Here is a 26,318-nt window from a genome sequence, read left to right on the forward strand (position 1 = left end):
CTTGACTTTTTCCTCCCCAGAAAAATGCAACAGTCTCTAACATATTCTTCTACAAAGTGCACTTCTGAACTATATAAGTGGCATAAGACTGACACCCTGGAAGCTATTGTGATTCCTCAGGCTCATCCCAAAAGTAGTCAGCCAACTAGAAACAAAGAAATGAGCTACTCAATTAGGGCAAGGTAACTGTGTCCAGGCATGAGAAGGACCCAGAAAGGGGCTGGCTATGGTAGCAGTGCTACCAATATTCTCTGTCTTATCTCATTAACATAGAAATGAATGGTACAACAGCAGTTGCTCCAGATTTGCAGTTGGACAAATGTAAATCCAAATACCAGATTTACCATCCAATGACCTTGGGCAAATCACCTAATCTCACTTAACTCCCCTGTGCTTGTTCATCATATATAAAATGGAAAGGAAAATAAGCATTGCTATGAGAATTAAATTAGATGATACTTAAGAAAACACATAATCCAACTGGGCACAGTGGCACACACCTGTTATCTCACAGACTAGGAGGCTGAGAGGCAGAAGGAAGTTCAAAGCCAGACTCAATAACTTAGCAAGACCCTGTCTCAAACGAAAATTAAAAGGGCTGGGGGTGTAGCTCAGTGGTAGAGTACCCCTAGGTAAAATCCCTAATACCACAAAAACAAAAAAGAAAATTAAAGAAAAAAAAAACACATAGTCCTCCATGGATGTTACCTCTGAATTCAAAAAATTCCTCATATTCCATTCATAGCAGAGCAATAGCCTTAATTACCAACTGGGCTTAGATTCTCTTCTTGGCGATGAAATCCAGAAAATCTTGAGTAGCAGATTTAAAAAGTTGCCACCAATTCTTCCCCTCCTTGCATCTATTTCCTTAATAAAAAAAAAAAAAAAAGTAGTTCTTTCCATCCTTTAAATCTAGGCTGGTCCTGTGACTTGTTTTGACCAATGAATTGCAACAAAAGCAACAATGACCAAGTTCCGAGTTTAGGGGCTTTATGAGGTTCTGCTCTTGCTCTTAGAACTAACTCTGAGACTGCCATGTGAAAAATTTAAATTGGGGCTCAAGATTGTTAGAAGATGGCCTTATTTGTTAGAGAGAGGCCTTAGTTGTTTCATACATTCCCTGAGGCCATCCTATACCAGCTAGCCCCAAGAAACCTACAGGTTGAAACTCTGACACAAGAATGAGTAGAATCAAGATTAGCCAAGTCCAGCCTATCCCAGAACAACCACCCAGAGAATCTAAGCCCAGATTGTCAACCTGTAGAATAATAAACTGAATTAAGTTCAGTTGCTTTAACCATTAAGTTTTGGGGTGCCTTATTGTACAGCAAAAGCTAATTGCTATAATCTGGAAAAATCAAAATCATTTAAATTATAGTTCAACATTGTTTCCCCCCTGCAAAAGAAAAACTCCCCTAGTCTTTGCAGAGTCATGAATATTAATTACAGAATTGCATCTGGAATCTCCTGGGCATTTTCCCACTGGTCAAGAACTGTGGCCAGACGTAGAGAAGGATTTTCTTTACAGGAGACATCATCCAGGCAATCAGGTGGCTTCTAGAGGAAGCCTCCTTATCTACCTGTCAGTCAGAAATGCTGCTCTAATTGTCAAAAATGATTTCCTCAAAACTTCTAATTCCCTGGTACCAGCTGCCCAAGCACTCGTCACAGTAACATGACCTCATTAACAGAATGAAGCCAAGCACAGTGGCACACACCTGTACTCCCAGGAACTAGGAAGGCTGAACCAGGAGGATAGCAAGTTCCAGGCCAGCCTCTTCAATTTAGTGAGACCCTATCTCAAGTTAAAAAATAAAAAAGCTAGGATGTAGCTCAACAACAGAGTGCCCCTGGATTCAACCAAACCCAGTACCAGGGGTGGGAGGGGATGAAAACAGAGAAAGAAATTAATCAATCAAACAAGGTCTTACCACACATCCTCTTGTGATGGCCTTAAAGCCAAAATACTCAGTCTGTCATTCAAGAACCTTTTTCATATTGGGCTTATCTCCCTCTAGTATCATCTCTAGCTTCATCTTCCAAGAATACTGTTTTTGCCTCACCAAATATTTCTGCCATCTCCTGAACAGAACAAATCTTTGTGTGGCTGTGAAAATGTTGAATCCTCTCCCTGAAATGCTTTCTTGTTCCCCTTCTATACAGATAAACTTCTATCCATCCTTTCAAACCTGTTCAATTATCCCACTTTCAAGAAGCAGAATTTATTTCCCCCAGAATGAGTTAATTAGTTCCTCTTCTGGGTTCTCATAACACCTTGGACATCCCGTAACAAGTATCACACTGCATTTTAACTACCTGTTCATATTCTACATACAAAACTAATCCACAATTACCATTAAAGTATAGTTTACCTAATCCTTTGCCCACTATAGCTAGGCTTCTGAAATTTTCATCTGGGCAAGAAGAGAATGGACAGCCAGCCAATTAGTAACCTGGCTAACATCCTTGTACGATACTCTGAGGACAGGCTTGGGGCTGAGGGGAGGCCTGGATTTAAGAGACCATCCTTCTGAAGGGGTATGCTGCAGAGAGCAGAGATGGAGAATCATTGTACCAAACATGTACTTATAATATTCATTGTTAATTCAGTTATTGATACATATTTAAATCATATCATACATAAAATATTATTTATAATAGTTCTTATTTCTATTTGAATTATCAATCAACAGGCTTGAGCTTTTATTTCACACACAGGAACATCAATCCTGAGAACTAATCCCAAGGCCATCTGATTGTCCCAGAGAAATGGGGCTTCTGCTTCCAAAATGAAGAAGTTTTATAGGCACCAGAGATCCTGGTGGGGACCTAGGGACATGGGAGAATAGTTGTGAAAGCCAAGGTTGTTCAGGCCATCAGTCACTAAAATGAAAACTTCTGGTCCCAAGGAGGTGTGGGACAAATTTTCATCTGTTTTCCATTACTTTCTGTGCCAGGCACTTTACATATGTTATCTCATTTAACCATCAGACCATCTTTGGGAAATAAGCATTGTCTCCATTTTACAACTGGAGGTTCCAAGAAGCTATCACCTTTCAAATATCATACAAGGCCAGGCGTGGTGGCACATGCCTATAATCCCAGCATTTTAGGAGGTTGAGGCAGGAGGATTACAAGTTCAAAGCAGCCTCAGCAAAAGCAAGGCACTAAGCAACTCAGTGATACCCTGTCTCTAAATAAAATACAAAAAAGGACTTGGGATGTGGCTCCGTGATGGAGTACCTCTGAGTTCAATCCACGGTACTCTAAAAAAAAAAAAAAAAAAAAAAAAAAAAAAAAAAAAGATCCTACAGGTAAGGGTAGAACTGATTGGAACCCAAGTCCATCTGTCTCTAAAAAACATGCCCTTTCCACTGTGTTTTCTCCTTTACAACTAAATTGTACATAAACAAGATAATTTAATTAATTAGGCAAATGATTTAAATAAAATATTCCATAATAATATTCCAATTATAGGAGCTGTGGCTGTGGCTCAGTGGTAGCACACTTGCCTGGCATGTGTGAGGCACTGGGTTCGATTCTCAGCACCACATGTAAATATATAAAATAAAGGTCTATCACCAACAAAAAAGATATTTAAAATAATAATAATCCAACTATAATAATGATCTGGACTCAGCTCTGGACTCTGGGAATCCAGAAGGAGTTGGGAGCTGTGCTTAAAGTTTTAAGAAATAAAACCTTTGGGAAAAGTCAAGTGAAATGGAGGTTTTATGCCTTAGAGAAAAATAAATCTGAAGGTAGGTTCATTTAATAGAGTAGTGGTTCTCAAACTTTGCTATAAATTTGAATCATAAGTGGAATTTTTAAATATCCAGATGGGGTGACTAGGGATATACTCAATGTTAGAGTTCAGAGCACTTGCCTAATATGTAAAAGGCCTCAGATCCGATCCCCAGTGCCACTCAGGTGTGTGTGTGCACACACACACCACAAATCCCATGCCAATTAAATAAGAATTTCAGGAGGTGGTCTAGTCATTAGCATTTTTTTAATACTCCAGGTGATTATAATTTATTACCAAGTTTGGGGACCAGCACCTTAGAATTCTCTCTTTTCCTGGTAGCTCTGCCCCCCATATCATGAAGATGAAAAAGGCAGAAAGTTCAGAAAAACTATGAATGTAGCTGTGATGGATTTCCCCTTTGGCAGAGAAAAGGGCAGATTCCCAACAGACAGAAGGATGTCCTGATACCCAGATACCCTGGGGATTGGTACTGAATTGGAAGATACATTTTGTCTCCCTTGATTTAAACCTTAACTAAAAGGCCCAGGCTTAGGGTGTGGCCTGAGGTTTGGCAATATGACAGGGGCCTAGAGAATGTGCTGAGCCTAGGATTTAGTGAGGCAGCCAGGAAGGAAGGCCTACTCTGGTTATTCTACCCTTCAGACATGAATGGCAGGGCCAAAGCAACCCAGGCACCAGAGGATTAGAGTGAGAGAAAAATCCCAAAGAGGCCTCAGAAAGCTAGTATTATGTGAGCTTATGCTACCAAATAAGCACAAACATGCCAGATGCAAAGCCTGAGTCCAATGTTAAGGGTTGAGAAGCCTTTCATTCCTCAAATCTTGTCCATGGATCCAGGCAACTTTGTAGCTGGGGCCTACAATCTGACATTGACAGAGTAGTGGGATATTTTAGAGCAGCCTGACACTCCTCTCCTAGTACCCACATGTAGAATCAAAGCTGGACAGACCTTCACTGTTCATCTAGCCTATCCCCTACCACATGAACGGTAACATGGATGCCCGAGACAGGCAGGGACTTAGCTAAAACTCACATAGCCCTTGTAAAACAGGGGGTACCCTGAACCACTGAACAGTCCTTGATTCCCTCTATAGCCACAGGTAAGACACTCTACCTCACTGTGCCTCTACCAAGCACTAAGCAAGGTGAAAAAATACTCTGGTTGCATGCTCTCACAGGTTGGTCATTCTCACTAACCACTCATGCCCTCCCACTCCAGACAGCCCCAGAAGGTAAGGGCCCTACCACAACGCCTGAAGTCGACCTCTAACCCATAATTCAGAGAGTATCACCTTCAAGAAACATGCTGCACCCACTCTTCAGATGCTCAGTCTCTGCTAGAAAGACAGATTCAAGACACCCCTAAGATGATTGCCAAATTTGCCCCTGGCTGCCTGCAGGCTTACCTGTCGCCTGCTGCCCTGTGATTAGAGCAACACCTTGGAGAGAAGTCAGAGGAGAGAAGTCAGAGGAGCGACAGGTAAGACCACCACAGGCCCCAGAGGATGGTGCTTGCCAGGAGCCCAGGAGCAACCCCCCTGCATGCTGCAGCCAGCAAGGCTACAAGGCCTAAGCCTCAGGGAGCTGGGGTGTGGGTGGGGTAGGGGGAGCAGCCTGGAGCTTCTCCTCCTTGCTTTGATGCACAGCCAGGGCTGCATTTCTCTAGCTCACCTGAGATGCTCCTGCAAGAGAGAGCTTGGTTGACTCCTCCTGTTCCTGTTTATCTCGAAGCCTCTGCAGCAATTTTCCCAAACTGAACAGCAAGAGGGAGACCTCAAAGAGGCGACTCTTTTCCTAGCTGCATCTCCTTCCTAATCCTCTGGGTGCCTTGGAATAGAAGCTCAGAAGGAAGAAAACGAGATTTTCAACTTTCAGGAACTAGCTCTGTCGCCCTCTGCACAGCTCGGGAGGCCATCACTCTCAGCCTTTTAGGACTCGATCCAAAAATCCTTCAGCCCTCCATGTTCCCCAAAATGACAATGCTCATGTGTGGCTGGAACCTGCCCCGATCCGGCAGCTCATTTAAATAGAGCTCATCACAACAACAGTGTTGGTGGAGAAGTGAGTAGCTGCAGGGCCCTGGGGACCCCCTGTTTATACGTAGGAAGAATGATGCAATCTGGGTATCAAAATAGCAATCCAGAATGGAATAACAGGCTCACGCAGCAGCGGTGCCTGCACAGCCAGAGCTCAAGTTGACACACTCTGACAGCCCCATACTGCTGCAGCACGCAGATGCCAGGCACACACTCTCACTGCATCATTTTAAAAAACAGCAGGAGCCCGAGAGATCCCTCCATGCCCCCAGCACTGAAGGAGGATGTGGGGGGGACCTACGTCAGACATTAAAATCTCTCTCCTACACACTCACCTGGCTCCTGCCACTTCACCTGAAGTCCTTATCCTGTGACGTCACAGTCAGTTGCTATAGTGACCAAAGGTCCGTCACAAGCAGAGGATTAGGACTTCAGATGGAGAAGACACATATTTTTGATGCACAATGGTCCTGGAAGGTGTGTACCTTGGCAGCTAAATCTACCCCCCAGAGAGATAAAGTCACACATAAGCAGGAAGGAAAAACAGGGTCAAGTTGGAGAAAAGACATTAGAATGTAGCAAGACTTCAAGTACTGGATAATTACAAAATCTGAAGGAGGGGGAGTAACAGGGAATGAACTTGGAGAGACAGACGGGCAGGAGAGTAAGCTCTGAAAGGCTCTGAATGCTAAGCTAAGGAGCCTGTCCTTTATACTAAAAGAAAATGCAAAAAGGTTCTGAACCATGACTGAGCTGAGCTTTACAACTGATTATCATGGTGAACTGGAAGCAGGGAGGTCAGAAAGAGGCTTGTCCAGTTAAGTATTAATGAAATCCTCGATGAGGGCAGAAGTGGAACAAAGGGACAGAAGAGCTGGGTTTGATGGCACATGCCTATAATCCCAGCAGCCTGGGAGGGTAAGACAGGAGGATTGTGAGTTCAAAACCAGTCTCAGCAATTTAAGGAGGCCCTAAGCAACTCAGTGAGACCCTGTCTCAAAATAAAATATAAAAAGAACTCAGGATGTGGCTCAGTGGTTAAGTGCCCCTAGGTTCAATCCCTGGTATAGGGGTGGGGGTGGGAGAGAGACAGAACTGGTAGGACATGACCAAAATTGGATGTTGCGGGTAGCAGTGGTATGTTGAGTTAAGTGGATAGGCTGCCACAAACAGAGACAGGTGGAAGAGGAAGAGGGCAATTGCCAAATCCCATCTTATCCTTCCATATTTTTCTTTTTTTCTTTTTTTTTTTTTTTTTGCCCTGGGATAGACTTTAAAAAAAAAAAAAAAGGTGTAGATGGACACAACACAATGCCTTTATTTTTACGCGGTGCTGAAGATCGAACCCAGGTCCCGCCCGTGCTAGGCAAGCGCTCTACCACTGAGCCACAATTCCAGCCCCTCTTTCCATATTTTTCTATCCCTGCCTGGTTATTCCTATTTGATGACACCCATAGGTTCAAACTCACCCAATTTCCCCAGTGCCTAAAACAGGTCAGAAAACTACAGCCTACCTGTTTTTGCAAATAAATAACATGGTTATGGAACCATTTATTGGAACATAATCATGCCTATTTCATTTCTGTTGTTAATGGCTGCTTTTGTGCTACAATGGCAGAATTAAGTAGTTGTGACAGACTTATGTCTAGCAAAGATATAAACATTTACTATTTACTCTTTTATACAAAAAGCTTACCCACATCTACCCTAAAGCAACAGCTTCTTAAGTTGTTCTAACCTCACCCTTTGGGATTCAATTATGATTTGGGGGTTCCTGTTTGTTCCCAAGGCCACTCTCATTCCTGTGAGCTCTAGTTCTGATAACTGATTCACATTTGAGCTGGACCTTTAAATTTGGGTAGGATGTTACTAAAAAGGAAAGGGAATTCAGAAAGAGGGAACATTATAAACAGATTATAAATGCCAAAATGTAGGTCCTCTTTAGGAGAATATTAGTAAGGCTAAGACATGTTGAGAAATGGTAGGAAATGAGGCTGTAAAATTAATTTGAGTCCCTGTTGGGAAGAGACTTGAAGGCACTAAGTTTCTATTCTGAACTGAAAGAAACTGGTAGGCTTTAGGTAGCTAAAATGTAGGCCCAGAGTCAGAGGGAATGATCAGGGTTGAAGCTACAGAATTTGGGAACATAACTCAGAATGGGAATAGGTACAATGAGATCAGAAAAAAATATATATAACTATAGGAAGGAATACAGAATAAGATGAGGTCAACCAGGAATATCCAGGAGACTGAGCAGCAACAGATCTGAATGAAGTCATAAGCTGAACATGAAAGGCGGGTGACTAGATGAGGCTGGAGATGAACATATAGTTCACAGCCTCCAGAACCCGTAGTCCTAGGAACCATTTAGCTGAGACAGGCTTTTCATGCCAAGAAAATATCCACAGTGGGAATGTTGAAGATATAGGTGAGAGCGGGACTCATCTCATTTGATAGTACCTTTTGCCTCTTTTGACCCTAAATCTCAAAGAGTCAGTCCAAAATTTGATATACTGATAAACTCCATGCAAAGCCAATGAATGACCCCATTTCCAGCTGGGCCTGAGAAGAGAGACAACAGGGGAAGAATCTAGAGCAGCATTATTCTAGGTCTGCAGTTATTATTTTTTTTTAATATTTATTTTTTAGTTTTTTTCGGTGGACACAACATCTTTGTTTGTATGTGGTGCTGAGGACCGAACCCGGGCCACACACATGCCAGGCAAGCGCGCCACTGCTCGAGCCACATCCCCAGCCCCTCTAGGTCTGCAGTTTTTACAGCCTACAAGCCCAGGCAAACCCTGGACTGCCAGGCAAGGGAGTTAGACTTTTTTCCTGGCTCTGCACATGAACAATTATGTGAACTTCAGCAGGATCTTGGCCTTTTCTGGGTTCCAATGCCCCATCTGTAAAGTGAGTATTGGAGACGAACTGAAAGGGCTTTTCCTATTCTCAGGCCTCTACAGCACTCACTCAAGCCCCCTTGAATGAGAGAGTTCCAGTGACAAAAAGTTCCTCCAGGGCCCCCTCCATCAATCATAGGAACCTTGTTTTTGTGACACTGAGGATTTAACTCAGGGTCACTTTACCACTGAGCTACATACCCAGTCTTTAAAAAAAAAATTAATTTTTACACTCATTAAGAGTCTTACTTATTTGTTCAGGCTAGTCTTTAACTTGATTCTCCTGTCATAGCCTCCCAAGTTGCTAGAGTTAAGACAAGTGCCACCATGCCTAGCAATCACAGAACCTTGCACTCCCTTCCCTCAGCAAATCTGTTCCAAGCATAGCTTCCTAGTCAGTACTAGCACAGCAAGCACATCCCCCCAAACACAGCCTGCCTCCTTCCCGGTACCAGGGGAATTGTTCTCACAGTAACAGGTACTGTTCAGAGGTGCCAGTGCTACTCCCAAGACCCTAGAGAGCCAATTAAGGTGAGGAAGCTGTTCATGAACTAAAAAGCCACCCCAATGATAGGGCTCTGCAGCTCCAGCTTCTGCACCTGCCACACACCCATTCAGAACAGCTCAGCAGCCTACCCTCTTCCTAGGAGACTTGGGTCCCTGCCTGCACCAGACTCCAGAAGGTTGGACATACTATTCAGCACCTTGAATAAACAAACAGCAGTCACCTGCCTCTCAGGCTCCTGTGGTTGAGATCTTAGCCCCTGCCTCCCATTCTCACCAAAGACCATTAGAACCCCTCCAGCTGAGCTGCTCATTAAGACAAGAGTCATTTCCCTCTCTGACTTTGAGGTTGTAACATCTTGCATCATTTCCCTTTCTTTGGATCTTCCCCAAACCTCCAAGGCCTGCCCACCAAGGGACAGTGATTGCTCTCCCTTTTAGTATTAGCAGTGTATGAGAAATATGCTGTCACCCTTAACTAGCTTCAGGAGGCATGGAACTGTGGTAGTTATTTGATATTTTTAGAGTTAATCAAATCCAAGCCTGAAAAGCAGAGAGGGTCTGGAATTGTCCAGTCAATTCTTGCTAGAGTTCAGATGAGCTCTAGAACTGTGACATTTGGACCATTATTCTTCCTACATCTTAATTAGATCCCCCACTTTGAAAATGAGAAAAGCAAAACTTTAAATAGGTAGATTCTGAAATTCAGATTTGAGAATCAAGGTCTCTCAGCCACACGATTTGTTATTTAGTTGTTTTTGTGGGGGGGGCGGGCGTTGAACCCAGAGACCCACTACCACTGAGCTATCCCCGGTCCTTTTTTTTTTTTTATTATTATTATTTTGTATTTTGAAACAGGGTCTGATTAAGTTGCCTAGGACCTCACTAAATTGCTGAGGCTGGCCTTGAACTTGCAATCCTCCTGCCTCAGCTTCCTGAGTCACTAGGATTACGGGCATGCCCACAATGACCAGCATTATTTAATTGCTTTAAAGAGGAAAAAAATGATGATCCTTTTACTCACACAGGGAAGAAAATACCCAATTAATTGCCACCTACCCCCAAACAACAAATACAACCATAGGAAGATGAGCCAGCACAAGGTAAATATTTCAGGGATGCTGACTCCCTTCAGAGCTTGCTACAATTATTTAAAGTACCACTTTTGGTATTCAGTTGTTAACTGTCTGGGTAGAATTTGACCTGGGGACCATTTTCAATTAGGCTTAAAAGGAAATACAGATGCTTCTTAACTTATGATAGAATTATGCCCTGGTAAGCCCATCATAAATTGAAAATATCATAAATTGAAAAACCATTTCATCCATCTAACCTACCAAACATCATAGCTTATCCTAGCCTATCTTAAAAGTACTCAGAGCATTGAAATTAGCCTATAGTTGGGCAAAAACATCTAACACAAATACTATTTTATAATAAAGTATTGAAGTTTTCATTGAAATTTATTGACTATTGTATTAAAAGTGAAAAACAGAATGATTGTATGGGTATATTCTTTCACACAATCATAAAAGTCAAAAAATTAAAAGCTGAACCATCTCAAGTAGAGAATCATCTATAGCCCTGAGCAGATACTCTAATTGTCTGAGTAGCTGCATTTCCAATATCCAACCTTTCTGCACAGAGCCTGCAGCTCTAGTTATCCCACTGCAGGGCTAAGTCACTGTGTACTCAGCACACTCCAACCTTTACTCTGGTCTCCATCATTAGCTTTTAAAGATGTTTCCCAGCTGGTCTACTCAGAACCTCAGATGTAATGTAGACCCATTTTCCTAGTATTCTGGAGTTGCTTGGGAGAATCTCAGCTTGGTATAGATGTATTAATTTAAAGATGTACACTTAATTCAGCAGCTGCATTACTGGGTATACATCCAAAGGAAATGAAATCAGTATGTTGAAGAAATAATAGGCACTCCTGCAACATATTCACAATGGCCACAATATGGAATCAACCTAAATCAACCTAATTGTCCTTTAGTGAATTAATGGATAAAGGAAATGTGGTATATGTATGTGATGCCTTGAACAAAAGGGAAATCCAACATTTGGGAAACATGAATAAACCTGAAGGACATGATGTTAAGTGAAATAAAAGCCAGGCACAGAAAGACAAATATTGCATAATCTCCCTCAGGTGGAAACTAACAAAGTTGATCTCATCAAGTAGAAAGTAGAAGGGTGGTTACCAGGGGCTAAGACAGAGAGCAGGTTGGTAATTGTTGGTCAAAGGATACAAAATTTCAGCTAGGTAGGAGAAATAAGTTCAAGATATGTATTATACGGCATGGTGATTGTAGTTACTTATATACTGTATTCTTCAAAATGCAGAAAGAGTGGATATAAAGTGTTCTGACCACAAAATAACAATGTGAGATGATTCACAGGTTAATCAGCTGGATTTAGTCATTCCAGAAGGTATCTGTACTTCAAAACATCATGCTTTATATGGTAAATACATATAATTTTATCTATAAGTTAAAAGTTAAAAGTTTCTTAATTAAAAAATAAACAAGTAAAAAATTACATGTGATAATTCAGGCTGCAAGATTTGCTCTTTCCTCATAGATTCTCCATTGGGACTCCCATCAGTTCAGTGATTCAAGGTGCCTGTGGACTCTCCCCACGAACAAAGTGCTATAATGTAGATGACAATTTGAGTTTCACCTGACCTGACACTTACTAGTTGTTAGAACTTAAGCCATAAATTCCCTGGTCCCCAAGTTTTTCATCTATAAATAAGAATGATTAGACCTATCTTATAGGCTACTGTGAAGTTTAGAAAATATAATACAGGAACAAGTGCCCAATATAGTAAGTGCTAGATAATTAACTGTGTGTGGTTTTGTTTGTTTTGGCTGTACTGGGGATCAAACAAGTAGCATTTTACCACTGAGTTACAACTCCAGGCCTTTTTCTATTTTTAGTTGGAGACATGGCCTTACTAAGTTCCTGAGGCTGGCCTTAAATTTTCAATCCTCTTGCCTCAGCCTCCAAGTCACTGGGATTATAGGCATGTGCTACCTTAAGCCCAGCAATAATTGTGTTTTGTATCTCCACATTAAAGAATGGAAAGGGACAGTGTCACAAGTGAAAAATAGTCTCCTATATAGGCAAATATTCACTTCAGTTCCTGTTCTATATCATGTTCTATGTTGGGTTATAGAAATGGAAGGCACAGTCCAGTTGAATGAGAAGATACTCTCCTTAGGCCATCCCCTCAGTTCTAAATCCCAATAAGGATTACAGACCTTGAAGGGTTAGAGTTGAAAACCAGCTGGATGGACCCTGAATTCAGACAAAGCCCCTCTTCCATTTAACCAGGAGAAATAGATTTATGAAAATATATTCATCCCTATGCAATGTAGCATCATCTAGCTAGATACTAGGAAACCTATTTATTCCTCAGTCTCGAACCATCTACCTACCATCCCTCTACCTGATTCCACATTTTACTTTAAAAAATTCCACAATGGCAGAAAGAGGATAAACCTTCTTGAGAAAGGCTGTGCTCCTATTCTGATGGATAAAGTAGCACCACTGAAAGCTCTTTCCAAAGAATCAGACACCCAAGAATGGTTTCTCAAACTACAAACCAGAAATATGAGCTCAACTATTAGGTGTCTCACTAGACTTGCCATAGAAAGGTGACAACCCTGACTTTCATCTGATAGTTCATTGGGGTTCCATGTGTTTAGTCCTTCAGAAAATATTTAATGAGCGACTGATATCCACCAGTCCTGAGGCATGGAGAACCTTTCAGAGTTATTGTTCCTTTGATAAAACTTTAAATAATCTGTTTATCTATCTTTATTAGAATATGAGCTCCTGTCTTTTTATTTCTGTACTTTAAATGCCATAGAGCCTGACGCAGAGCAGACAATAAATATCTGTGCAGGAGACAAACACACAAACCAACAAATACCACAATGCACAGACTACTAATAATTCCAAGAAATAAAGAGGAATCTTATTCCGCTGTTCACCTATAAAGGCAAATATGGAAGGTAACAATGGCCTAACTAGACCATAAGACATAATGAAAACAGTCACGTACACCATAAACTGCTTCTCTGGTTCCAAATCAAGCATGTTTATACCTAACACAATTTTTGTGTATTTGTTTGTGTCCATATCACAGTTTTACAAGTTATAAATAACAACATTTCTGACATTTCTTATACTCTTACTATATACTAGATTATTACAGAATGCTTCATTTATGTGTATCTTCTCATTTAATCTTATAACATTCCTTTGAACTAGTTATTATTTTCATCAACCTTATTTTACAGGAAAATAACAATAATAATGATAATAAAAACCTAGAGCACTAACAAATGCAGTAAGCTGCCCAAGTTATACAACTATTAAGTGGCAGGCAGATTAGTACTGACACTCAAATCTTGACACCAAAGTGTATACTTTTAAATCCATTTTTTTCTCACTACTAAGGATTGAAATTAGAATTTTTTGTTTTGTATTTTGAGACAGGGTCTTGCTTAGGGCCTCAAAAGTTGCTGAGGTTGGCCTCAAACTTGCAATCCTCCTGCCTCAGTCTTGCAAGTCACTAGGATAACAGGAGTGTGCTATCATGCCTGGCAGAGCTTATGCTTTTATTCTCCACTGCACATAGAATAACTTGGTGACAAACACTATGATTCTAATAATCACCATTCATATGAATTTAACCTTCTAACATTAGAGTTGAAGTCTCAAGACACACACTATTAGTCCACATTAAAAATATTAATTGAATTGCTTATCTATCATGCACAAGGCCCTGAGTTCAACCCTTAGCACCACAAAACAAACAAAAAAATCTTAAGTGAGATCAAAGTTCTAAGAGCTAAAACTATAATAAAACTCTCAGAAGAAAACTTCATGACTTTGCATTTGACAATTATTTCTTAGATATGAGACCAAAAGCCCAGGCAACAAAACAAAAAATAGGTAAATCAAGACTTCATCAAAATTAAGCGCTTGGGGCTGAGAATGTAGCTCATGGTAGTACTTGCCTAGCATGTGTGAGGCCCTGGATTTGATCATAGCACCACAAAATAAAAAGTAAATAAATAAAAACTTTAGTGCATCAACAGAATAAAAAGCAACTCACTGAATGGGAGAAAATACTTGTAAATCATATATCTAATAAGGGATTGATACTCAGAATACATAATAAACTTATACAATTCAACAACAACAAAGACCCCATTAAAAAAATGGGCAAGGCCAGGTGCAGTGGTGCCCACCTATAATCCTGGTGCTTCGGGAGACTGAGGCAGGAAAATCACAAGTTTGGGGCCAGCTTCAGCAACTTAGCAAGACCCTGACTCAAAATAACAAATAAAAAGGGCTGGGGATATAGCTCAGTGGCTGAGTGCCCTGGGTTCAATCCCCAGTACCATAAATAAATAAATGCAAAACTGAAACTTATACCCATTAAACAATCACTCTCCATTTCCACCACCCCCTAGCAACCACCATTCTACTTTCTATTTCTATGAATTTGACTAGTCTAAGACCTAATGTAACTAAATCACATAGTACTTGTTCTTTTGTGACCAGTTTATTTCATTTAGTATAATGCCTTCAAGGTTCATCTGTGTAACAGAATGCATCAGAAATTCCTTCCTTATTAAGACTAATTACTATTTCATTATATGGATATACAGCATTTTGTTTATCCATTCTGTTGGTAGATACCTGGGGTGCTTCCACCTTGTGGATATTGCAAATGGTGCTATGAGCATGGGTATACAAATATCTCTTCAAGTTCCTATTCTAAATCCTTTTAGTTATATAACCAGAAGTGGAATTGCTGGATCATACAGTAATTCTATTTTTAATTTTCTGAGGAACTACCATATTATTTTTCACAGTAGCTGTACTAATTTCTATTCCAATTTCTCTGTATCTTTGCCAAAACTTGGTATTATCTAGGTCTTTTTTGGTTTGTTTGTTGAATAGACATCCTAATGAGCATGTGGTGGTACCTTACTGAGTTTTTAATTTGGATTTCCCTAATGGTTTTTTTAGGTGTTGATGAACCTTTATTTTATTCATTTATTTATATGCAGTGCTGAGAATCAAACCTAGTGCCTCACACATGCTAAGCAAGTGCTCTATCACTGAGCCACAACCCCAGGCCAGATTTCCCTAATGATTAGTGATATTGAACATTTTTTTTTCATTTACTTATTGGCCATTTATATATCTTCTTTGAAAAAGTATCTATTTAAGGTCTTTGCCTATTTTTTAATCAGATTTTTTTTATTGTTAAGCTTTAGGAGTTCTTTATATATATGCTGGATATTCACCCAACAGTGTAAACACTGCTAAAGCATATTTAAGATTCACTATATTTATAAATTTACTGTATTTCCAAGAGTTAAGTAAGTAGGAATGCCTGTTTTCCAGATAATTGAAGTACTTAAAAAGAAAGAAAACACATTTAATTTACAAAGTAAATATAACAAAGTTTATAAATAAGCTTAAATATTAATTATAGTTCCTTTAAAAGTAATTGTTAAAATTTATTCCACTTTTAAGTAGAATATGGTTTGTAACTTAAAATTAAAAACTTGACAAAGAATGAAGTTTAAATTATTTTTAAAAATCATATATTAGGGGCTGGGGTTGTGGCTCAGTGGTAGAGCACTTGCCTAGCATGCCTGAGGCACTGGGTTCGAACCTCAGCACCACATCAAATGAATAAAATAAAGGTCCATCAACAACTAAAAAATATTTTTTAAAAAATCATATATTAATTCACTTTTGTTTTTTGGTATTGGGAATTGAATCTAGGAGCACTTTACAATTGAGCTACATCCATAGCCCTTTTTTCAATTTTTTCTTTGAGACAGGTCTTGCTAAATTGCTGAGACTGGCCTCAAACTTGCAATCCTCCCACCTCAGCCTCTTGAGTTTCTGGGATTATAGGCATGCTACATGTTAAATTTAAAAATCAAAATAGACCACATTTTTTCTGTGTTCCAAACTTTCAGCAGGCTCAGAGAGGTTAGGTTGCTTGCCCACAGGTTCAGAGGGCTCCAGATTCAGCTTCAAAGCTCATTCTCAATAGCAATGCCTCAAAGAAAGCTAGATTTGTGCTACAAATCACTTTGAAAATACTGCAGAGAATTAAACAAATGGAAACCATCAAATATGATGTTTCTAAATGTTTCCATTTATTTGACTTTCTCACTGTACAATTTCATTCAACAGACACTGTTCCTGTACTAAGTGCCCTGTGCTAAAATACTAAAATGAAAGGACCTGCTTCCAGCCTCCAAGGACTTCAGAGTTCTCAATTCAGATTGTTTCCTAGGAAACCACACATGCAGGAGTAAGACACAGGCTTCACCAGGCTGGGCAGCAACTTAAATATTGAATGGTTCGCTAGTCAGTATGATTCTGTTCAAAATCTGTTCCTGACTAACACTAGACGTCCAGCTGTTCTTCTTCTATGATGGCAGTTTAGTGAGCCAAGATACATCCTCTCCATCTAGGGAGTCAGTCAAACCTTGGCTATCTATGGGAAGTAACTGCTCCTGGGTTAAAAGCTTCACAAGCTTCTTAGCCTACCACCAATTTAAGGAAATCCCAAAGATGAAAAGTTCCCAGTTTACAAAACAGATATATTAGGCATCAGAGGATTTGCTTTGTCTCACAGATTCCCCAAAGAGTTGCTTTCGGCAGTGAGTGTCCCTTGGGCATTTAAATTCTGATTTTGTTTATGCTTGAAACTCAGTTCCTAAGAAACAAGAAGAAACCTGTTCTCTAGAAGGAAGTGAACTTGTGGTGCTTTTGTACTTACCATCTGGGACAGTCCCATAAGCCCTGGCAATATGCCCTAACTCCTGCATCAAGCCCTGAAAGCAGTCCTTACAGAACAAATGTTGGCATGGTAGAAACCAAGAGCCCTCATCTTGCAGGTCCTGTTGGCACAATGAGCACATCTGTGCTACAGCTTCCATGTGTCCATCCCTAGAGCAGAGTTTCTGGTCAGCTAGCGGCTGCCTCTTGAAGTTCATGAACATGTCCATGCCCTTTCTGGTGCCTCTGCCTGGGACTGAGGCTTTTCCATTGACATCCTCAGGTGTGAAGCAGCGTGTACAACGAGCAAGCTCCACTCCCTGTAAGTAAAGCAAAAAGCAGACTGATTTACCACATTTGGGAAGGAGATGTTCCTCAACAGGTCAGAAAAGCCTCAGACTTCAGAAGTCCAGGTCATGCACCTTCCCAGAGGTGAAGGCTTGGGCCTCAGCCTCAACCCTGTACTTGGGTTTAGAGAATACATCATCTTTGCCATGGGGGTGGGGGTGGGGGTGGCAGGAAGCCTAGAGGTGTTTACAAGAATAGATCTTTCTGACAAGGTATGTTTGCCTTCAAATGTCCCAGATCTATTTCTTATTGGTGGACAAGTTTGATCCAATTTTTAACTTTAGAAAAGGGTATGAGATTTATTAAGTGCCAAGTTTACACCAGGTGCTTTCTAGACTATTTCAATCCTCACAACTACCTTTGGAAATAGGGATTATTATTTTTCACAAATTAAATAAAACCATTAGGTAAAGGTTGAGGAAACTGGGGCCCAGAGAGGTGAGGTAATACACAGGGACAAATTTCAAATCCAGTCTGATTCCAAATGTCACACTGTGACCTACTGAAACATTCTCAAGCTGAGATCCACATAGCAGTTCATCAGTGCTCTCCAACAACTTTTTAAAATTAGATAATAGAGCTTTTTTAAAGTGTAAACATTCTGGATCATCTACATATCCACCATGATACGATTTTAAGAGCAGTGTTGAGTTTATGATCTAGTTCACACTAGGCAATATTGATGATGAGAAAAGAAAGAGGCATGCAATATGCCAATGAAGTCTAAACGACATCATCACACACAATGATGAATATTGTACAGTATTTGGAATAGAGAAAGTGGGGAAATTAAGCCATCATTGTAATATATGTTTGCTGAGCTTATCCACAACAGTAAGTGCCACATTTAAGTTGTAGTGGATTGTGGCAATTTTAGCAAAATATCATCTGTATATGAAATTAATAGCTAATTTGATTGCTTTGGTTTTTAAATTTTTAGTAACTATAAATTGTATTTGGTATTATAATTGCATAAGAACTGAAACCAAAAGGAAGTTGTATCTGCTTTTACATTTGTATTTATTTAAGACACAAAACGTAACCACTTAATTCAATCTGGTATTCTGTAATTATGCAAGTTAAAAAAAGATTATTTCAGCCCAAAGTTTTTGGGAACCAAACCCACTAAAGAGGAAGGGTGCTGGGACTGTGAGGGGCCAGGATGTCTGGAGTCAGAAAGATACTACTACATAAAGTAATAGATTATCACCTGCAATTCCTTCTGAGGCTCCAGGAATAGTTACTTCCCATAGAGTAGCCACAGAAGCAGCCCCAGTAGAAGTAAGGGTGGTCTTTACTAGGAGGTTTAAGCATGGCTAAAGTTTATTTCATTAGAGCATTGGTTCTCAAATATTTTGGTCTTGGAACCCCTCTTACAGTTTTTAATTACTGAAGACCCCAAAGAGGTTTTGTTTATGTGGGTTATATCTATTTCTGTTTACCACATCAGAAATTAAAACTGAGAAATTTATAAGATATTAATTCATTTGAAACAATTAATCTGGGCTGGGAGTATAGCTCATACTCAGCATGTATGTACAAGGCCCTGGGTTCAATCCCCACCATCAAAAAAAAAAAAAATTAAGAGTAAATTAGTTACTTTTATAAGTAAATAAGTAAAACTTTTAACAATATCCAGGTGCAATGGCACATGCCTATAACTCTAGTGACTGGGGAGGCTGACACAAGAAGATCACAAGTTCAAAGTCAGTCTCAGTAACTTAACCAATACCCAATCTCAGAACAGAACAATAAAAATGGTTGGGGATGTAGCTCAGTGGTAGAGTACCCCTGGGTTCAATCCCCAGTACTCCCAACCCACCAAAAAAGATGATAAAAAATCTTTAAAAGGGGCTGGGGATGTGGCTCAAGCCGTAGTGTGCTTGCCTGGCATGCGTGCGGCCCGGGTTCGATCCTCAGCACCACATACAAACAAAGATGTTGTGTCCGAAAAAAATTTTAAAAAAATCTTTAAAAATTTAATGAATGACATACTTTTTAGGAAAAATAACTATTTTTTTTTTTTTCTTTCGTGGTGCTGGGGATTGAATCAAGGGCCTTTTGCATGAAAGGTAAGCACTCTACCAACTGAGTTATATCTCCAGTCCTATTTCTTAAAATAAATTTAATGAGAAGAGTGACATTGTTTTTTTCATTTTTGCAAAACTTTTAAAGTCTGATGTAATACAAGACAGCTGAAATCCTATATGGATTTCTTTTACAATCTGTTATACATTGTTTTGTTTACAGAACAGGAAGAAAACCCAGTCTTACACAGAAAACATTTAGAAAAATGTATAGAAGTATTTTAATAGTCTTTTCAGATTTTTTTTATATTCTTTGGTACTACACAAAAAATTAGCAAGTAATAGTTTCTTACATATTAATTATAACATGGAAGCTGAAATTACCTCAATGAACTTTACTTACTGTTAAATTAAAATTCACTGAACTATCTTATACTTTTACCCAAGCATAATTTTATATCTTATACTGCTCTTTTACCCAAGCATAATTTTATAACAAAGAAGTAGTCACTTGGGAAAATTGTTTCACTGATATTCTAAATACTAACACATTTTTTAACATAATAGCAAAAAAAAATCACATTCTTTAATATCACTTCTTTTTTTTTAATCACTTCTAATTTCATTGGAAAATTCTTTCAGAATTAATGAGTCAAGCTCATAGAGGCAGCTAAGACTTACCAGTATTCTAATTTTTGTTGGAAGCTTAAATTTTATCATTGTCAAAATAAACTGTTTATTTTTGAGAAAATATCTGCCAAATTCCCAAGCCTGAATAACCACAGTTTGTTAGTTGTTCTTTCATGTAAAATTTCTGTTCCATGGTTGAGGAGGGGGAAGTTAGTTTAGTAAAAGTACAATACAAGTCAAAGCAAAAGTACAGTACTTTGAGATATAACAGAACTACTTTTTTCATACTTTTAATTTCTTCAAATAGAATATTAAAAAGACGTAATCAAGATTGAGATTTAATAAAATTTTTACTTCTACATCATGGACATTCTTGAGTTAAACTAGTTTATTTTTATTTTTTTATTTTTAAGGGTTGGTGTTTCAAACTCCCAGGCCCCAGTGATTCTCTTGAAGAGTTGGTTCTATATGTACATGCCACCACACTTAGCTTAAACTAGCTTTTCTTCTTTTTTTTCTTCTTAACTGCAAATGCTTAGTGAAGAATACACAAATAAAATGACTTATACCAGTTTAATGCCCAAAGCATTTACATCATTGCTTTGGCACCATCAATGCAATATTAACCTAGTGGAAAGATCAAAAAACATCTTATTATGAAAAAATTTTGACCTCAGGGACCCCCTCAGGTTCTATAGACCACATTTTGAGAACTGCTGCATTAGATGTCACATGATAATCCTGGGAATTCAGAAAAGTGGCATGGCTTCCCACCATCAGTGAGCACTATATGGGGTAAGAATATAAAGAAAAAGGGATTTCATTTTTGTTTTAGAATAGCAATTGAAGTAACTCTATGAGGGTAAAGAATTAAAGGCACATCCAAGACATGAGTCTCTGATCTGAGGGCAAAGGGAGAGGTCAAATAAACCCTTTCTCACCTACACCCTTCTTCAGGCTGTTTTTTACCATAACTTAGCTCTTTTTCCCTATCATGGGCAAGTAGATGGGATATAGTTTGGAAGACTATACTTAAGACTAGGGAGCAACTCAAATGCCCACAGGAGCCAGGCAATCTATTTGAGGGAAGTCCCCACCTAAAAAAAAATTAGGTCCAGTATTGCCAAATCTTTGTTTTTCAAAATACCAGAAATCTAAATTTTTATTTGAATTTTAAAATTTTGGCAACTGTGTTTGTCTGGTTTTCATCACTATATCAAATACCTAAGATAACCAACTTATAAAGAGAAAAGGTTTATTTTGGTTCACAGTTTTAAAGATTCCAGTTCATGATCAGATAGACCCACTGGTTTTAGGTCAGTGGTAGGGGTGGTGCCAGATGGCACTGGTGGAGAACAAGCTTACCTTGTGGCCAAGGAGAGAAAGAGAAAGAGGAAGAAGAAGAGAAGAGGGGATTAGAGTCTCACAATCCCCTCCAAAGGTACACCCACAAAGGCCCAAAGACCTCCCAGGAGGCCCCACATCTTAAAGGCTCTAACCCCTCCTAATAGTACCGTGATGGGAAAAGCCAATACCATATTAATCTTTGCAGGGTCACTTAAGATCCAAACTATAGCAGCAACTAACTAAATTTTAAAACATACCATAAGTCAAATAACATATACCAGCAGCATCCACCTTATGGCCTCTGCTTTAAGTCATGGAGTAACCTGGACTAAATGCAACATCAACTGCTAGGATGGAAAGAATGGAATCCTTAGCATGGAACTGATAGAATGGAAGGAATGGGTTCCGTTCCTTCCATGGGGTAATATTAACATCTGGATATGAGGAAAGGGAAATATCTACTGAATTTCTTTAACTATGAATGATGGAACAAATCATCCCACATCACATTGCAGGTAAGAATTTCAAAGAATATTTGCTTGGGTGGTACAGAACAAATTATATTCAAAATTTAGTATTAATTTTAGGGAGAAAATGTGAAGGAGAAACACTAGGTAATGAAAGAGTATCCACTCTTTGCTAGACTGTGGTACATGAGACACTATTTGTTTGCTTGTTTACTGTTTTTTTTTTAGACACAGTCCTAGGGTCCTAGCCCTAGAGTAGGACTTTGTCTTTCTTGTTCATCATTGTATCTGCCCCCTATTGTCTGGCACCTATGCTAGAATGTAATACGCACTCAATAAACATGTGTAAAATGAATGAGTGAACGACTCATTATTTTTTCATTGTTAAGACAAAAAAACTGGGCTGGGGTTGTGGCTCAGTGGTAGAGCACTTGCCTAGCATGTGTGAGGCACTGGGTTCGATTCTCAGCACTGCATATAAATAAATAAATAAAATAAAGGTTCATCGGCATCTAAAAAAAAAATTTTAAAAAGACAAGAAAACTGAGATTCAAGGAGACTATGCAAGTTTGTGCAATATAATTAAAAAATAGAATTAGGAAATGAACCCAAACTTGTTTGTTCTTTCCATTTATTTAATCCCCAGAAATTAAATTAACTATTTAAGCTAGTCTTTTTTGTACTATTGAATAAACTGCTCTCAAAGATCATAGAATTTCTTTCTTCATGTTTTGCTATCACAAGTTTAAAGGCAAGGTTTTCCATCCCAACTTCCAACAAAGCTTTTAGTAAAATAATTGTCATCTAGTACAATGAGTTAAAAAAAATCTATCCACCACAAGAAATACTATTAGAAATCCTTAAGCCCCAAATTAGATTATTTTTACTTTGTGCTGAAGAAAACTTCACCTGTGATCTTATGAATTTCACCCTAAATGCCATACATGAGAAACTACTGAAGAAAAAAAAAAAAAAAGAAAAGCAAACAAAAGTTCCTAAGCCTAGAAAGGTTGAAATGGGATTGGTAACTGTACAATACTGCTGGTACATAAACTGATACAATCCATTTGGACAAAAATAGCAACATAAAATGAGCAATAAAAAAGGTCCATACCCTATAATCCAGCAATCTCACTCCTGGGAATTTATTCTAGAGAAGTTATTTGACATAAAAAACTATATATACACAAGTGTTCATTGCATCCTTGTCTCTAAGAGCAAAGAATACAATAAGAACAAAAAAATGGAAACAAGAAAATGACTTTGTAAATTACAGTATATGCTGAAGGTAAATTACTCTTCAGCTGTAAAAAAATAATTCTGAAGAATGGGTAGTATTACAGAAAAATACTATGGAATTAAATGAAAAGCAGAATACAAAAGGATTAATACACATGACCATCATCTTTGCAGATCACTATGTCTCCATGTAAGCAAGAGCTGAAAGGTGATATTCAGAAATGAAAACAGCATTGTGCAATGGTATTTGAAGTATTTATACTATGATTTCTTTTTTCAGGAAAATTTTTAATGTTGTACTGTTTTTTCTATTACATATATATTTTTAAATTCTTTCTGAAATAAATTTAGAATTCTGAGTTTTTCTCTAATTCTGACTTAGAAAATAATAGAAAGTCTGGCTTTCCCCATCTTGAATTAATAGTACTCTACTTTAAAAAAAGAAAACAACATAAGAACATAAATGTTCAAGTCTAAAGATGGAGATCAAGAAATGGGGCTGGAAGCATCTAAGCTATTGTTGCAGTCTGAAGGACTGATGATGAAATCAGGAACCCTGAGAAAAAGAAAAGGGAGAAAGATCATCAGGCCCTCCTTAGGATGTAATGTGTTCCCAAGGTCACTTAAGAGAGTTCAGAGATAGAAAAAGGTCAGCACCACATTTACCTGCCTTACCAGGCTACAGCCTGGCATCAACTCTCTTCCACTCATTTCACAGGTATTTTCTGAGGCCCTGACTTGCTGAGGGAGCTCAAATACCTGGTATGTCACAAGGCCATGCGCTCCTTCAGAGAAGATGTCACAGAAGATACCTCTGAGGGCTCATGTCCAAGGTCATGTCCCATGTGTCTGGTAAAGAGGATGGGTCATCTAATGCCTAATATCCCAGCTGCTATTCACTTTTGCAGATATACAACTGAACTTTGTTCTCTCAGAGCTATCAGACTTAGGGAAACTGACCCATACTGAACAAAACACCACATGAGCCATGTTTTAAGTCACACTGTTCAGCCAGGTGGCTTATAGAACAGGATGTAGCTCTTCTATAGCCAAGGAACTTGGCAAACAGTGTCCTAGCATCCAGAACCTACCTCTACCCTTTGCACAGTCTTGATCCTTGCTCTAGGCCCCACTTATAATATACCTGGAGGTTAATTTCCATTCCCACTGCTCTGCCCAGTTTACCTTCATTGACAGATCATCTTCCCAAAGGTAGTTTCTGGGTAGCTCAATTCATATCCTTGAGTACTTATAGGCCAGTTTCCATGTCAAATAGAAGATGATCTCCTTTTAGATCTTACCCTCCTTCTCCCAAGTCTCCTCTTTCTGCTGGTCACAGGCAGTATATGATTAAGTTTGAAGGAGTGATGAATACCATAATGCTGTGAGGTCAGAGAGGGAGTGGTCATTGAGGTAAAAGCAGACCCAGGCTCTCTATCTTACCAGCTGTATACTCTCCAGCAAGTAACTCAGTTCTGTGACTTTTTTTCATGCATAAAATGAGGCTGGAAGAGCTGAATTCTCAGGCAGATGCATTTGTGAATTGCAAGGTGCTTTGAAAATGTTGGGTCTATTATTGTGGACTAGAGTGGGGAAGAAGTCGAATGTAGGATGGCCCTTAAAGATTGAGGAAGATTCAGGCTATGCAGTCAGGAAGAGAAAGGACATCCCAGGCATGAGTAAAGGCAAAATGGAGACAGAAGTATGCCTGCAATAGAAAGCTTGTTGAGGTGAGAATCAGAGGTAAGGTTGGAAAGGTAGGTAGGCTGTATTCTATTGCTATTAGGGAATCACTGAAATTTTTGATCATATAAAAGAATGACAGTTATGTTTTGGGGGTACTAAGCTGATAGAAGATATGAAGGATAGAGAGTTTGGCTGAGGGATAGAATGCAGGTAATGTGATCACACAGTGGTTTGAAGACTCCAAATAAGAAGATGAGGAGCTGGGCTGGGGTTGTGGCTCAGCAATAAAGCACTTGCCTACCATGTGTGAGGCACTGGGTTCGATCCTCAGCACACATAAAAATAAATAAAATAAAGGTATTGTGTCCACTACAACTAAAAAAATTAAAAAGAAGAAGGATGAGGAGCTGAATGAAGACAGTGACTCTAGGGCTGAAGGAGGAAGTACATTTGAGAGATATAGAATTAAAAGGATGGTAATAGTGTATAAGAGCAAATAAGGGCTTGGGAACAATTTTTCAGGCCTGATCTCGATGGACAATGATGTCTCTCACCAAGATAAAGAAATAAAGAAGCAGAGGTGGGCTTGTGGCTCAGCAGTAGAGTGCTCACCTAGCACTTGCGAAGTGCTGGGTTCGATCCTCAGCAATGGAATATTCCTCAGCAATAAAAGAGAATAAAATTATAGCATTTGCAGGTAAATGGGTGGAGTTAGAGAAGATAATGCTAAGTGAAGTTAGCCAATCCCAAAAAAACAAATGCCGAATGTTTTCTTTGCTATGAGGAGGGTGATTCCTAGTAGGATAGGGAGGGGGAGCACGGGAGAAATAGATGAACTCTAGATAGGGCAGAGGGGTTGGAGGGGAAGAGAGGGGGCATGGGGTTATTAATGATGGTGGAATGTGATGATTATTACTATTCAAAGTACAGGTATGAAGATACAAATTGGTGTGAATGTACTATGTATACAACCAGAGATATGAAAAATTGTGCTGTATATGTGTAATAAGAATTGTAGGGCTGGGGATGTGGCTCATGCAGTAGTGCGCTCGCCTGGCATGCGGGGATCGATCCTCAGCACCATATAAAAATAAAATAAAGATGTTGTGTCCACCAAAAACTAAAAAATAATAATAAAAAAAGAATTGTAATGTATTCCACTATCATATATAAATAAAAAATAAATAAAATTTAAACCACATAAAAATAAATAAAAATAAAGGCATTGTGTCCAACTACAACTAAAAAAATATAAAAGAAAGAAAGCACTAGTGAGCAAGGAAGAGTGAGTTCTTTGGGTATATATTTATTTATTTATTTACTTATTTCAATTATTGGCAGACGCAACATCTTTGTTTTTTTTTTTTTTGTATGTGGTGCTGAGGATCGAACCCGGGCCGCACGCATGCCAGGCAAGCGCGCTACCGCTTGAGCCACATCCCCAGCCCCTTCTTTGGATATATTTATCCGTAGAATCCAAGGGATGCTAACCAGTAATTAAGTGAATGTATGGGTGTAGAGCACAG

General features: G+C 39.1%; 1 protein-coding gene across 2 annotated transcripts in view; it reads right to left on the minus strand.

The window, feature by feature from the left end:
* The window catches only part of Trim66 (tripartite motif containing 66), a 48,214-nt gene extending 31,082 nt beyond the window's left edge, over window positions 1-17,132 (minus strand). For both annotated transcript variants that reach the window (XM_076844197.2, XM_076844195.2), the window contains exon 1: window positions 17,050-17,132. In XM_076844197.2, coding sequence (XP_076700312.2) covers window positions 17,050-17,098 — 49 coding nt within the window. In that variant the 5' untranslated portion in view covers window positions 17,099-17,132. The remainder of the gene's footprint in view (window positions 1-17,049) is intronic.
* Window positions 17,133-26,318: the final 9,186 nt, after the last annotated feature.

The sequence above is a fragment of the Callospermophilus lateralis genome, chromosome 2, assembly GCF_048772815.1.
Source record: "Callospermophilus lateralis isolate mCalLat2 chromosome 2, mCalLat2.hap1, whole genome shotgun sequence".
Lineage (NCBI taxonomy): Eukaryota > Metazoa > Chordata > Mammalia > Rodentia > Sciuridae > Callospermophilus > Callospermophilus lateralis.